Consider the following 12,603-nt stretch of genomic DNA (forward strand, 5'->3'; position numbering starts at 1 on the left):
CAGGCAAATGCTGTGAAGTGTGTGTCCGTCAGGGGAAGGGATGGAGCTGGGGCTCATCCCGGATGTGCTGGGCCCCTGCCCCATACGGGCCAGGCAGACTTCAAGGACAAAGTCCCGTCATGCCGCCAGTATGGGACCTGAGGTCGTAGGTGACCTCTGGCTGTCCCCCCACCCCCGACTCTGGATCCCAGTGACCCGGAGCTGTGGTGACCCCAGAGCTGCAGAGTTGATGCGCCAGCCCCAGAGTCTCTTCTAGACCCTTGATTACCCTACGGAAGTGGGTATGAGGTGGCATGACCTTGACAGAAGGGGTTTCTGCCCACATCTCTTTCAGGGGACAAAGAAGGCCATCGTGGAGGCCTTGTGCACTGTCTGTGTGTGGCCCCCCGACACTGGGGGGCTTCTCCAGCGCTGAGGTCACAGGACCCTCCTTTCTACTCCGCACCCAAACCTTCTCATTTCAGGGCACTTATCCCGGAGCTTAAGGCAGCTCCGAGCCAGACAGCCTGGTGCTGTCACAGGCTTAGCGACAGCAGAGAAGTCCCTGATGAAAACATCAGGCTGCTGGCAGCTCATCCCCTCTGCACTCAGACTTCTGAGCGCCCAAAGGAGTGCTCCTAATCCCGGCACCCTCAGCCCGGGCTGCCAAAGGCAGATAAGCTGGGAGCAGGGCAGCGCCAGACCCGCACAGCTATTTAGTTGTCGGGCTCTGAATTCATCCCCGTTGGTGCTTCAGACAGCCAACGCCCTCCTCTTCATGGGACTTAGACACCCCTCCGCAGTGCCCTGCAAATACATCAACTGCTTAAAACCTTCGCTGTGTCCACTCCGATGTCCCTGATTAGAATTCACGAACCCCACACCACAGTGCTCCTCCCGCAAACACCGCCGCCGTGCTGCCCATGCTCCAGTGAAGTATGTCTACTTTTGTTTGAAAACACACAATTTCCACCTCTGTAAGAGTCATGTCCTCATTTGTGGAGGAGATGGAAAATAAATAGCATTTGGAAGGGTGAAAAAGATCTCCCTTAAAGAAACCATTACTTAAAAACATTACTTATTTTACTTTATTTTTAGTTGAGAGATCTTTTTCTGTCTACCCCATTGGTGCACAAGGCTGGGACTCCCACACGTTTAAATTTGCAGTGGCTTCACGAAGGCGGAGTGGGACCATCTCACACACAAGTCACTCCAGCAGCTCTGACAGGAAAGGGAACTTAGCTTGCACTTCTTTCATTTTTCCTGCCACACCCTGGAATGCTGAGATCTTCCTCCTGAATTTGCACTCAGGGATTACTCCTGTGCTCAGGGGACCATTTGCAGTGCCAGGGATCAAACCCAGGACAGCTGAGTGTCAGCCAAATGCCTCAGCCACTGGATTATCTCTCTAGCAAGACAAGTGCCCTCTCCACTGAATTATCTCTCCAGCCCTGGACTTCTCTGATGAGTTGGGTCACCCCCAGTTTGTGACCAACAGACCTGCTTTGGTTTTATCATCCATATACCATTTTGTTTGTTTTGTTTAGGGGTCAAATTGGGTCCCCTCCCCTTGATGCTCAGGAACTATTCCTATTGGGGACTGGTTTTTCCCCCAACATGCCCAGACACGTTGCACACTTGCCTGAGCGTGACTTGGTCTGATAACCAGGCAGACGTGGGGCGAAGGATGACGGGTGCGTGAAAGAACCGCTCCGGGAGACAGCCGAGGGCCGCTCGCTTTATTGCAAACACACACATGTTTTATAGAGGGTCTCGGCTTGCAGAAAGGTCCAATCACATAAAGTTCAGCATTACTGACCTATCACCTTCCCAACTCTGCTTTGCCCCGGCCCAATCCCAGTTCGGGCTGGGTGCTGCAGTTAGGAATGATTCGCTAAGCGTAGGTGACCACCCTTGGGGGCTTGGGTGAGACTCAAGGCCGGATACCTGGTGCTTATAAAATGCGCCCAGACACTCCACATTGGGTCACTCTGCAGGGACAGATCTGATCTGCTGTGCAGGGACAGTGTCCTCTGCTCTGGCACCTGATGCCAGCTTGGTGCTCAGGAGGGCTCCCTGCTGGTGCTTGGGAGACCCTGTGTGATGCCGGGGTTGAACCAGGGTCGGCTGCACTGCAAAGCCAGTGCCTTAGCCCCTGTTCTGGCCCAATAGGACTGTGTATTTTTATGCTCTGTTTTGTTTCTGTTCTTCACACTTTCTAAAAAGCCCTCTCTGGCTTGCCTGAGCGTGACCCGGCCTGACAACCTCAGGAGTGGGCAGAAGCAACCCCCCGCCAGCCTGCCCCCGTGGAGAGAGGGCAGGCGAGGGCAGGGAGACAGGATTTCTGGCTGACCAGGCCCAGCTGCGTCTTTGGCCTGGAGCACCGTGGCCTGACCCTTTGTGGGCAAGAGCATGGTGGCCGTGCTCTGAGTGTGGAACAGGGGAGGCTCCGACGAACCCCCCGGGCCGGGAGCGTCTTAGCGGGGCCCTCCGTGTGCTGGACTTGCAGCGTGAGGGAATGAGAACAACGGTAGCAACCACAGCTGCCTCTCAACCCCGCCATTAGCAGCCACGGCTCTACCTTGAGTTTGCGCATCTCGTCCTCCCGGCGGCTCTGTGAGGCTGGTGGATTAGACACGCCGGACTGAGGTCCAGAGAGAGGGTGAGCGGCGGGTCCTGCAAGAGATGGAAGAGCAGGTGCTCTGGACCCAGCACCCTCACCCTTAACCACTCTGCTTTCCTGTCTCTCAGGGCTTTGGGAAACCTGAAAAAAAGCCCATACTGAGGAAGGGAGACCAGAGCCCCTTTGTCCCTCCATCCCCTGAGCATGGTGCCCTGGGGCCTCTGGATGTGGACAGACTGAAGTCTGTGCTTTTCCTTTAACCTGCATTCTGCAAATATTTATTTATTTATTTATTATTTATTTGCTTTTTGGGTCACACTCAGCGATGCTCAGGGGTTACTCCTGGCTCATCATTCAGGAATTACTCCTGGCAGTGCTTGGGGGACCATATGGGATGCTGGGGATTGAGCTCGGGTCGGCCGAATGCAAGGCAAATACCCCACCCACTGTGCGATCGCTCTGGACCCTGCAAATATTAGTTGAGCGCCTGTTGTATAACTCTGGCCATGCGGCCTGACCCAGGGTTCTGGGTGTTCCGTTGCAGGGGTGCTCCAGTCCTGGTTTCTCTCTGCAAGCTGCGTGCAGAGGAGTCCTGGCCCGAATGTTGTGAGGGGAGGGGAGGCGGGGTCCTGGTCCTGAGCTCCTGGCCCATGGGACTAGGAATGCAGAGGAGGGTCGTGCAAACGTGCTCTTCCACCATTGCGCCCCGAGACCTTTCTGCTCTCTGCAGCCCTTGGGAGGCCGCCACTTCCTGCACCTCCCAGGGTAAGTGGCTGGAAGGTCTTGCTGCTGGGCAGAGTCTCGCAGGTAGATGGTTTGTTGTCTCCTCCGTGGCCCTGGCGGGTCCCAGGAGTCTTGCAAGGCTGCAAGGCGGCGGCGGCGGGAACGAGCCACCAGCTAGGGCTCCTGGGAAAGACCAGGCCTGGGTTGCACACCTCAGGGGCCTCTGGGGCCCCGTACAGAGCGACTGAGGTGCTCAGGAGAGAGGGACTGGCCCGATGAGACCCTCTGGCCGGTTTCTAGTCTGGGCCCTGCACAGGGAGGCCCGGCTGGAGATGCTCAGCGCCTGGCACTTCGGGGCATGCTTGTTGGGGTGCAGCCTCTCACCTCCCTGACAGGGGCAGGCAGGTCCCCCTAAAGGACACGCATTTTATGCACCTGCCCCCCTGGGGTTCTCTTTGACAGGGTGGTTGGAAATCTTGGGGCGAGGCACGTGGGGCCTCCAGTGGGTCTGGCCTGACAGGGTGTCCTCTGGGACAGCTCCCGCTTGCTCCCCCAGCACCCTGTGGGGACTGTGGGGATGGGGGAATGAAGAGTCTGAGAGGCAGAGGTCAGCCGCCTGTGGTGCTCTGGGGTCAGTGCCTGGACATGACTCTAGAAGTGCGAAGAATGGGGGGCAGGGGCAGGGCCGGAGCAGGTGCAGTGGGTGGGGTGCTAGCTCTGCATGCAGCCACCCCAGGTTGGATCTCTGGCACCCATGAGGCTCGCTGAGTAGTGCCAGGAGTGATCCCTGAGCAGAGCCAGGAGTAAGCCATGAACACCACTGGGGGTGGGGGTGGGGGTGGGGAGACAGACAGACAGAGAGAGAGAACAAGGTGGGGGGAGACATCTGAAGAATGCGAGTGCATGCCCCACCAACCCCGCCCTCCCATTCCTTTCCCATTCCTTTATTTCCCCAGAGCCTCTTCAAATACGGCCAAGCCCCAGGCAGCCCACGCAGGTGTGGTTGGGTCACAGGCCAACCTGGGGCTTGGCTGGCAGGGGCACAGGCTGGTCGGTAGGTGCAGGGCACAGCAGATTAGAAACCTCTCCTTGGCCCAGCGAGTGTGCAGGAGGAAGGCGCTTGCCTTGCATGTGGTTACCTTGGCCATGACCTTGGCTCAAACCTCCGGTACCACTTGTGGTTTCCTGAGCATCCCCAGGGCTCACTGCTGAGCACAGAGCCAGGAGTAGCTCCTGAACGCTGCTGGGTGTGGCCCAACTACCCTCCTCGCCCAACAAGAGAGAAGGAGCCTCTCCTTACCCTGCGGGGTGAGTCGGGAAGGGGACAGAGCTCTGGGCCCTTCACGCGTTCAGCTGGGCCTCTTGCAGTGAGCTCACGGGTGCACTCTGGAACGTCGTGCATCCCTCAGGCCCTCCAGCCAGCCTGGTGCTTCTGTCTCTGAGACGTGACCAAGCCTCCTGGTGGGTGGATGAAAGGGTCCCTGACGTGGGGAACTCCAGTAATAGAGTGGGGGCTGTCTTGAGCAAGCCGGGAGGGCTTCCCCCCAGCCCTAGTGCTCCTCCCTCCACTCAGTGACATGAGTGTGCAGCTTCCACTGGGTGAGTGTCCACCTCCTCATCATAGGCGTCTCCTGCTGGGGAGGACAGGGAGACGGCAGGTGGGATATAGACCTCAGCTCCAGGCCTCTGGGGCAGAAGACTCCTTGACCCTGTCCTGTCCTGCTTGTTAGAGGGAGATTTTGGCATAGAGGAACTTCAATAGCTCAGAAATCTAACCCCAACCCAGTACACACCTTTACACACTTCCGGTGTGACTGTGCCTCAGTTTCCTCTGAAATAATTTACAGATCTACGTCTATCTTTGCATCTGTATTTTCATTCTCTCTGTCATATATCATCTGCCTCTGTTACTTGTATCCCCGTTGCCAACAATCTTTTATCTCTCCATCCATCCATTCATCCATTACCTACCATCCCCGTACCATCCACCCACCATCCGTCCATCCTCCGTCATCCATGCAGCCAGCTATTATCCGTCCATCCATCACCCACGCATGCTTGCATGCACGCGTCCATCCAACCATTACCCTCCTCCCATCCACCCACGGTCCATCCATCCACCTCATCATCCGTCCTTGCATCCACTCTGTTCTGCTCCAAGCTCACAGTGATTTTGGTGACTCACAGATAATATGGGCCAGATTGTGGGAGTGATTGGTTGTCTTAGGGAGCCAGCTTCGTGATTCCAGGTCACTTAATCTGCCCACACATCCCACATCATCTGCCTCTTTGAAGTGGCCCGTTGCGACCCAGAGGAATTGATTCCACTCCTCCAAAGGCCTCATTCCCCGGGGGTGGAAGCAACACTGTTCTGGGCAGTGACCAGCCCGCCACGGCCTCATGCCCACTGCCTCTGCCTCTTCCAGACAACATCTGCCTCCTACAAGCGTTCTCTGGCCGGGTGCGTTTCCTGAGTGGCCGTGCACTGCTGGACGTCATGGAACGCCTCTCAGGTGAGGACTCCAAACTCTACCTGCCCCCAGCACCCCTGTCCAGCTCATCTCTGCCCTTCTTTCCCAATGTCTGATTGGATCAACCTGGTCTTTGTGGCTGAAAATAATCAAATAGTCCTTGAAACGAAAGAACAATCTTTTGAGTTTCTGTTTTTCAAAATCACCCCTACCTTGCCAGATGACAGTCTTCAGGTCAACGTGAGGCTGTTTCCTACAGAATCAGAGAGTTTTTAAAGCAGCCTTCAGACAGGCGCTGGGGAGAGGGCTCCCGGAACGGAATTATATGTCTCGCACATGGAGGCCCCCGAGTTACCAGCCTGAGCAGCACCATCTGTCTGGGCTCGGGCACTGAGTCGCCAGACTGAGATTCACGGGGGCGACCTACAGGTCTCAGCATTGCTGGGGAGCCGAGCCATACCCACCCCCGCCCCACTAGCCCCCGGCCCCCCTCCCCACCTCAGAAGCCAGAATACAGTTCTTCCTCCAGGGGTAGCTTTCTGTGGCCCGAGAAAGCAGTTTTTGGAGTGGGTACTGCCTCGTGCTTCGAGTTTGCAGGATCTTTCCTGTGAGATTTCAGCCAGGGCCAGAACCTGCTGCCCTGGCCCTTGAGATGGCAAGAGGAGGTGCCACAGGCTTTGGGTGGACAGACCCCTAGTCACCTGCCTGCACGGCCGGGGGTCAGGGGCCTCAGCTCTTTCTCTGTCTTGCACTCCAAAGACTTCTTCCCCAGGAAAGAATGCTGGAGAGGGCAGAGGAGTCGGTCTGCTCTCGAGCCCCCCAAGGCTCCCCTAAAAGGCACAGGGTGGGCTGGATAGTACTGTAGGTAGGGTGTTTGCCTTGCACACGGCTGACCTGGGTTCCATCCCCGGCATCCCATATTGTCCCCCAAGCATCGCCAGGAGTAATTCCTGAGTGCAGAGCTAGGAGTAACCCCTGAGCATTGCTGGGTGTGACCTCAAAAGCAGTAAATAAATAAATAAATAAATAAATAAATAAATAAATAAATAAATAAAAGGCACAGGGTGGTGTTATCCTCTGCTCACATCACCGCCCCACTCCCCAGCGCTCTCTGGGATACCTGGGCTCCCTGACGGGGTCCACGGGCCCGTCACCACCTGGTTCCGTTGCACTCTTGCCGCCTGAGTCAGATACACAGACGGAGTCTCTAATCCACGCAGCGCCCAGTGGGGAGTGCGGGTCCTTCCTGCAGAATGAGAGCAGAGCTGAGAAAGGCCGAGCACTCAGGGACGATCAACCTGGCAGGTCATCCAGACTCGTCCCCAGCAGCCTGTCCCGGAGCCGGCCTGCCCTTGCCCTCTGGGTGCCAGAACACTGCCAGCTCCCCATGGGCCATCACCTTTGCCTGCGAAGCCCTCCCCTGCTCCCTGACCCCGGTGCGGGGGCCACCTCCACTCTCCCCCTCTCCCCTGTCTTCCCTGTGAGGCAGTGCTGGTCCACACGGTCCCACACCTCCGCGCCCCTTCTCTTGCCTCCAGCCCTGGCCAGTTCTTCCCGTGTTCCCAGAGTGTCCCCTCGTCTCCCTTCTGGGTGCTAGGCAAGTGGGGAGACTGAGGCAGGATTGGGGGATCTGTTCAGTGGGGCCATGTGACCGAGACCACCCTGGCTTCCTGTTCTGGAACCTTTTCTTGCTCGGAATCCCCGTCCTCTGGGGAGAAACCCTTCCCAGCCCAGGGCGAGTAACTTAGACCAGCCATGGGCCATTGCTGTTTCCCAGCTGTGCCCAGGACACCGCTGCAGCCAGCGTTTCTGCCCGGCCCTCCTGCTCACTGCTAGCTCTGTGTGAGCTCTCCTGCGAACTCTGCTCCTCTCTGTCAGGAAGGGGGAGGAAAGTTCCAGCCGACAAGAAGCAGGCGCTAATTATAGCATGGTGGTGGAGCGCCGTAAATCTGGTGCTAAGTACCTCGGCTGTCTCTGAAGCCGGAATTTTCTTGGGTTTTTTCTTGCCAGGACTTCCAGAAGGGCAGGAGGGACCTGTGGGTCACCGTCTCCTCCCCTTCCCATTCTGCGGAGTGGGCTTCTGCTGCTGGGACTTGCGTGCAGGGCTCGCCGCCCCTGGGTGTTCTGGGGAGGGAGGGGGGTGGATAACTAGGTCTGGAGTTTCATCACGATGAAGGTGCAAGCCTGCACCCCGCTGCTCTGCTGCTCTGCGGTGACACGTGGCACAGACCCTAGGGTGGGCCTGTGGGTGGAAGCCACGCCTGTGCCATCCCGAGTCTCCCCAAAGCACTTCAGGCACATTTGTTACTCACGTTCTAATGACCTCAAGCGTATTATCCTTACTCAGCAGGTCAGGAAACAGGGGCAGAGAGGCGGTGTTGCTTACTCATGCCGCGTGGCCCGAAAAGGCGGAATAGCAGGGGATTGTCACCTGCTCTTCCCTGAGCTCTGGGGACCTATTGCAGGGGCCCTGAGCCTTGTCCTGGGCCCTAAGCGCCATTGCCTTCCTGTTATCATGCTTCCATATAAATAGTGTTAGTTTTATTTTAGGGGACAGGGAGATAGTACTGGGGTTAGGCCCTTGCCTTGCACATGGCCAACCCCACTTTAATGCCGTAGACAATCTCCTGAACATTGTCAGAAGTCATCCCTGAGCACAGACCAGGAGTAGCCCCTGAGCACTCATGCACCCGGCCCCTAAACTCATCTCCTCTTTTAAAAATCCTTTTCATGGTCCTGGGTGTGGCGGCGAGCACATTGCTGGCAGGTGCGAGGTCCTGAGTTTTATCTTGGGGCCCAGCGGCCAACTCCCCGCCTGCACTGCTGGTCAAACCATTTCTAGAAGAGGTGCCAAGTCCTCCCACCCCCGCCCACCCAGCCTTGCGGGATGTGAACTCTCTTTAGAAACGTCACTTCTGACTGCTTGACATGAGCACATCCAGCTCAGTTGTCTTCAAATTTTTGCTTCTGGTTTTAAAAGAATTGGAACATTTACTTGGACCCCTACACATGTTGCAAGCCCAGGGAACTGTGACTACACATGTTGTGAGCCCAAGGAACTGTGAATACACATGTTGTGAGCCCAGGGAACTGTGACTAATAGACTAAAAGTGGGAAAGGGGAGAGCATGCTGGGCTAATGGTTCTCGCTCTCTCTCTCTCTCTGCCCAACAGTGCTGGTGGCCTCAGTTTACCCCCGAAAGCCGCAGGCCGTGGAGCGCTACGTCCTTCCGGTCCTCTGGTACTTCCTGAGCAGCATGTCGGGGACTGGAGTCCTGCGTGGCCCCGGGGGCCACATCCGCTCGGTGGCCGTGGCGCAGCTGAGCAGGAGCCTCCAGGAGCTCATGGGGCCCCGGCTGCAGGACTTGGCCGCCAGCCAGCCAAAGCCCATCCTCAAAGTGCTCCAGGAAGTCCTGGACGGGGAACCCCTGGGAGGCCGCCTCCGGGCCACCGTCCGAGGGCCGGGCACCCACAGCCAGACCGTTGGCAGCTCACGCCCCTTCCAGCTGGAATAAAGACACTGGCAGCAGCAGGCAATCGCTCTTTTTTTTTTTAATTTTTATGATGGAATCATCTTCCGGTTTCCTTTCCCGTAGCGCTCCAGATGTACACAGTCTATTTTGAAGTAGAAATAAAAGAATTACTTATTTTTCTAAGGCTTTATTGTGCCGGTTTTAACCTCAGAGCCAGGATTGCGACGAACAACACAAACCGTGACAACCACGATCAGTGTTTTACGGTCGTGAGTGAGACGCAGAGTTGGCACTGACCTGCAGAGCGCCCCCATCCTCATCCGGAAACACATTCTAAGCTGGTCCTTTGAGCCCAGGAACGCATCTCTGGGGACCAGTGACTTGTGTCTCTCACTGTTCTTGGCCTTGACATTTGGCCTTCAGGGAGGCTTTTACAAGGCGTCATACAGGGAGCAGGAGAAGGCCAGAGAGATAATGACAGGAGTGAAGGCCTTTGTCTTACACACAGCTGACCTCCATTGGTCCCTGACACCCCATAGTGTCCCTGAGCACTGTCAGGAGTGATCCCTGAGCACAAAGCCATGAGCAAACCCTGAGCAGTGCTGGATGTGGCCACCCAAAACCAAATAAATAAAAAGGAGGGGTTGGAGCGATAGCACAGCGGGTAGGGCGTTTGCCTTGCACGCGGCCGACCCGGGTTCGAATCCCAGCATCCCATATCGTCCTCTGAGCACCGCCAGGAGTAATTCCTGAGTGTAGAACCAGGAGTAACCCCTGTGCATCTCCGGGTGTGACCCAAAAAGCAAAATAAATAAATAAAAAAAAAAAAATAAAAAGGAGCAAGGAGCATGGGCCCGAGGTATGATGCATCTTCTCTGGACGATGGACTCCGATGATGATGAGTGACAGATTCTGAAGGGAACTGCACACGGTGTCCCACTGAAGCACCAGAGGGTGAGGTGGTGGGTGTCGGGTCACGGAGCCCAACTTGTGCTGTGCCCAGGGCTCCCAGAAGCATCACAGCTAGACACGACTCTAGGAAGCTGGGAGAAGAACTTCTGATATGACCCCCCAGAGAATTGGGGTCTTTTTTTTTTTTTGCTTTTTGGGTCACACCCGGCGATGCACAGGGGTTACTCCTGGCTCTGCACTCAGGAATTACCCCTGGCAGTGCTGGTGCTCAGGGGACCATATGGGATGCTGTACTATCGCTCCAGCCCCAGAAGAATTGGGGTCTTGACCTGGGCAGGAGGAAGTCCAGGCTGGAGTGGGTCAGGCTCTGTCTTGTGTGGGGCCAGTGGCAGGCTGGCAGCAGTGAGACCCGGAAGAACTAGACCCAGGACATTCACCTCCAACACTCAGATGAGACGAAACCTGAAGGGCCCGTGTCCTGCTCCAGCCAAGGAGCAGCTCTGGGCAGGGCCAGAGCCGAGGCCTCAGGCCAGCAAGTTCCCCAGCAGGTCGTCACCCTCTCCATCGTCGGCCACACTGGGAAGAACACAGAATCTATGGCACACAGTCTGGGAGCCCCAGGTCCACTCGCTCAGATATTCCCAAACTCAATGGGTCCTCCAGCCTAGGAGGCCACTTCCCTGGCACCTGTGTCACTAGGCCTCACCCTCCCCTGCTCTCGTCCTCTCCTTGCAGGCCCAGGCCCTGGGACTTAGAACATGCAACTTAAATCTGGATTATTCCAGCCCCTGCTGAGTTTCTTCTCACCTGGTTCCAGCAAGCCCCTGGCTGCTAGGTAGGGAGCTGAAGGCACGTTTGTAAAACTGGACACAATTACTTGTATGTGAGCGCTCAGCCCATGTTCGGGGTTTGGTTGGGAGAATGAGCCTTCCTGCTCGGGACCCTGGAACCTCTCAGTATTTTAGACCGTGTGTGTGTGTGTGTGTGTGTGTGTGTGTGTGTGTGTGTGTGTGTGTGTGTGTGTGTTTCACAAGAATGGCAAGAGTCTTGGGATGTAGCATCTGGTGGGGGCTTTGAAGGAGGATATTAGAAAATAAGAAAAGGAAGCAGCACTGTCCGCCCTCCTGCCCATCTGCTGTGTTCTGTGCCCAGCCATGCGCAGAGGCGTCTACAACAGAAAACAGCAACGAAGCCATGAATGAGCAACCACACTGGGGTCTTCAGTCCTTCCCCAGGCCAGGTCTGAGCCTGTCCCTGCTGCCAGGTGCTTGGGACGGGCCCCTTGGAGCTGCAGCTGACTTATTTCAGGAAAAATGAGTCTCAGGTTTCCAACAAAGGCAGACGTGGCACCAGATCCCACTGAAAAGGCTTATGCAAATGGGGGAATCTGGTGGGAAATGAAGATTGAAGATTGTCTTAGAAACCAGCGGAACTGAGCTAATCCATTTTTGGCTCGGTAGTGTATGCTTCAGAGAGGCATTTGGGGCTTGAATTCATGGTGCTCTTTCTCCCTCTCTTCCCCCCTTTCTTCCTCTCTCCTCTCCCTCTCTCTCCCTCACTCTCTCTCTCCCTGTCTCTTTCTCTCTCTTGCTCTCTTTCTCCTCCCCTCCCTCCTTCTTCTTGCCTCTCTCCTTACTCCCATCAAAGACTTGCCAGGGAGCGTATTTCTCACTCACCCTTCCTTTCTCAGCAAGTGGAATTGTTGAGCTATTTGGACTTTCCCCCTCCACCCCACCTCTCGTCCTGTTTACTCTGTTCTTTTCATCTCCTTCTCTGCTGGAGGAGAAATAGTTCTCCCTTCTCACCGTGTTTAGAATCATCTGTCTCTCTCTAAGCCCCCGGGAAGGTGTCAGGGTTCCTGTTCCTCAGTTCCAGCCTGGCTCTTATCATTGCTGGGGCTCACTCAGATCAGGCTCTGAATTCTGCGTTGCAGCGCCCTGGTGTTGCAGTGAGGAAGGCGATGACGTTTGACGGCTGCGTTTGGCTCTGAGGCTTTCTAATGATATCTCTGGGGGCTTCCCGCCGTTATTAGCCAAATCACCTTGGGTTCTCCTTGAGACACATGTGTCCAGACAGGGGTCTGACGTTTTCCCAAACAGTAGCTTTCAAATGGTACCAGCTCTTGTAAACATTGCCACTTCCGCCCCCTCCCAAGGGAGGAAGCCAAAAATCAAGCAAGAGAAGTAATTTTCAGCAAATAATCTGTTTTCCTGGGTCTCTGTTTCCCTTCTGTCTCATGGCTCTGGGTATCAGCCACCAAGCCCAGCACTTGCTTCCAAGGAGAAGCTGAAGAGTCTCATGGTCTCCTGCCTTTCATTTCTCATGCATCTACCTCTGCCAGGCTGGGGGCTTCACCTAGAAACAGACATGGGGGGGGTGGTTCATGGCCATTCGGTACCAAGATTTGGGGGACTTTCCTGTTT

General features: G+C 56.0%; 1 protein-coding gene across 4 annotated transcripts in view; it reads left to right on the forward strand.

Annotated features, from left to right (window-relative positions):
• The window catches only part of TOGARAM2 (TOG array regulator of axonemal microtubules 2), a 51,885-nt gene extending 42,493 nt beyond the window's left edge, over positions 1–9,392 (forward strand). For all 4 annotated transcript variants that reach the window (XM_055121773.1, XM_055121770.1, XM_055121772.1 and 1 more), the window contains 2 exons: positions 5,752–5,838; positions 8,970–9,392. In XM_055121773.1, the coding sequence (XP_054977748.1) occupies positions 5,752–5,838; positions 8,970–9,310 (428 nt within the window). In that variant the 3' untranslated portion in view covers positions 9,311–9,392. The remainder of the gene's footprint in view (positions 1–5,751; positions 5,839–8,969) is intronic.
• Positions 9,393–12,603: the final 3,211 nt, after the last annotated feature.

This window comes from Sorex araneus, chromosome X, assembly GCF_027595985.1.
Source record: "Sorex araneus isolate mSorAra2 chromosome X, mSorAra2.pri, whole genome shotgun sequence".
Lineage (NCBI taxonomy): Eukaryota > Metazoa > Chordata > Mammalia > Eulipotyphla > Soricidae > Sorex > Sorex araneus.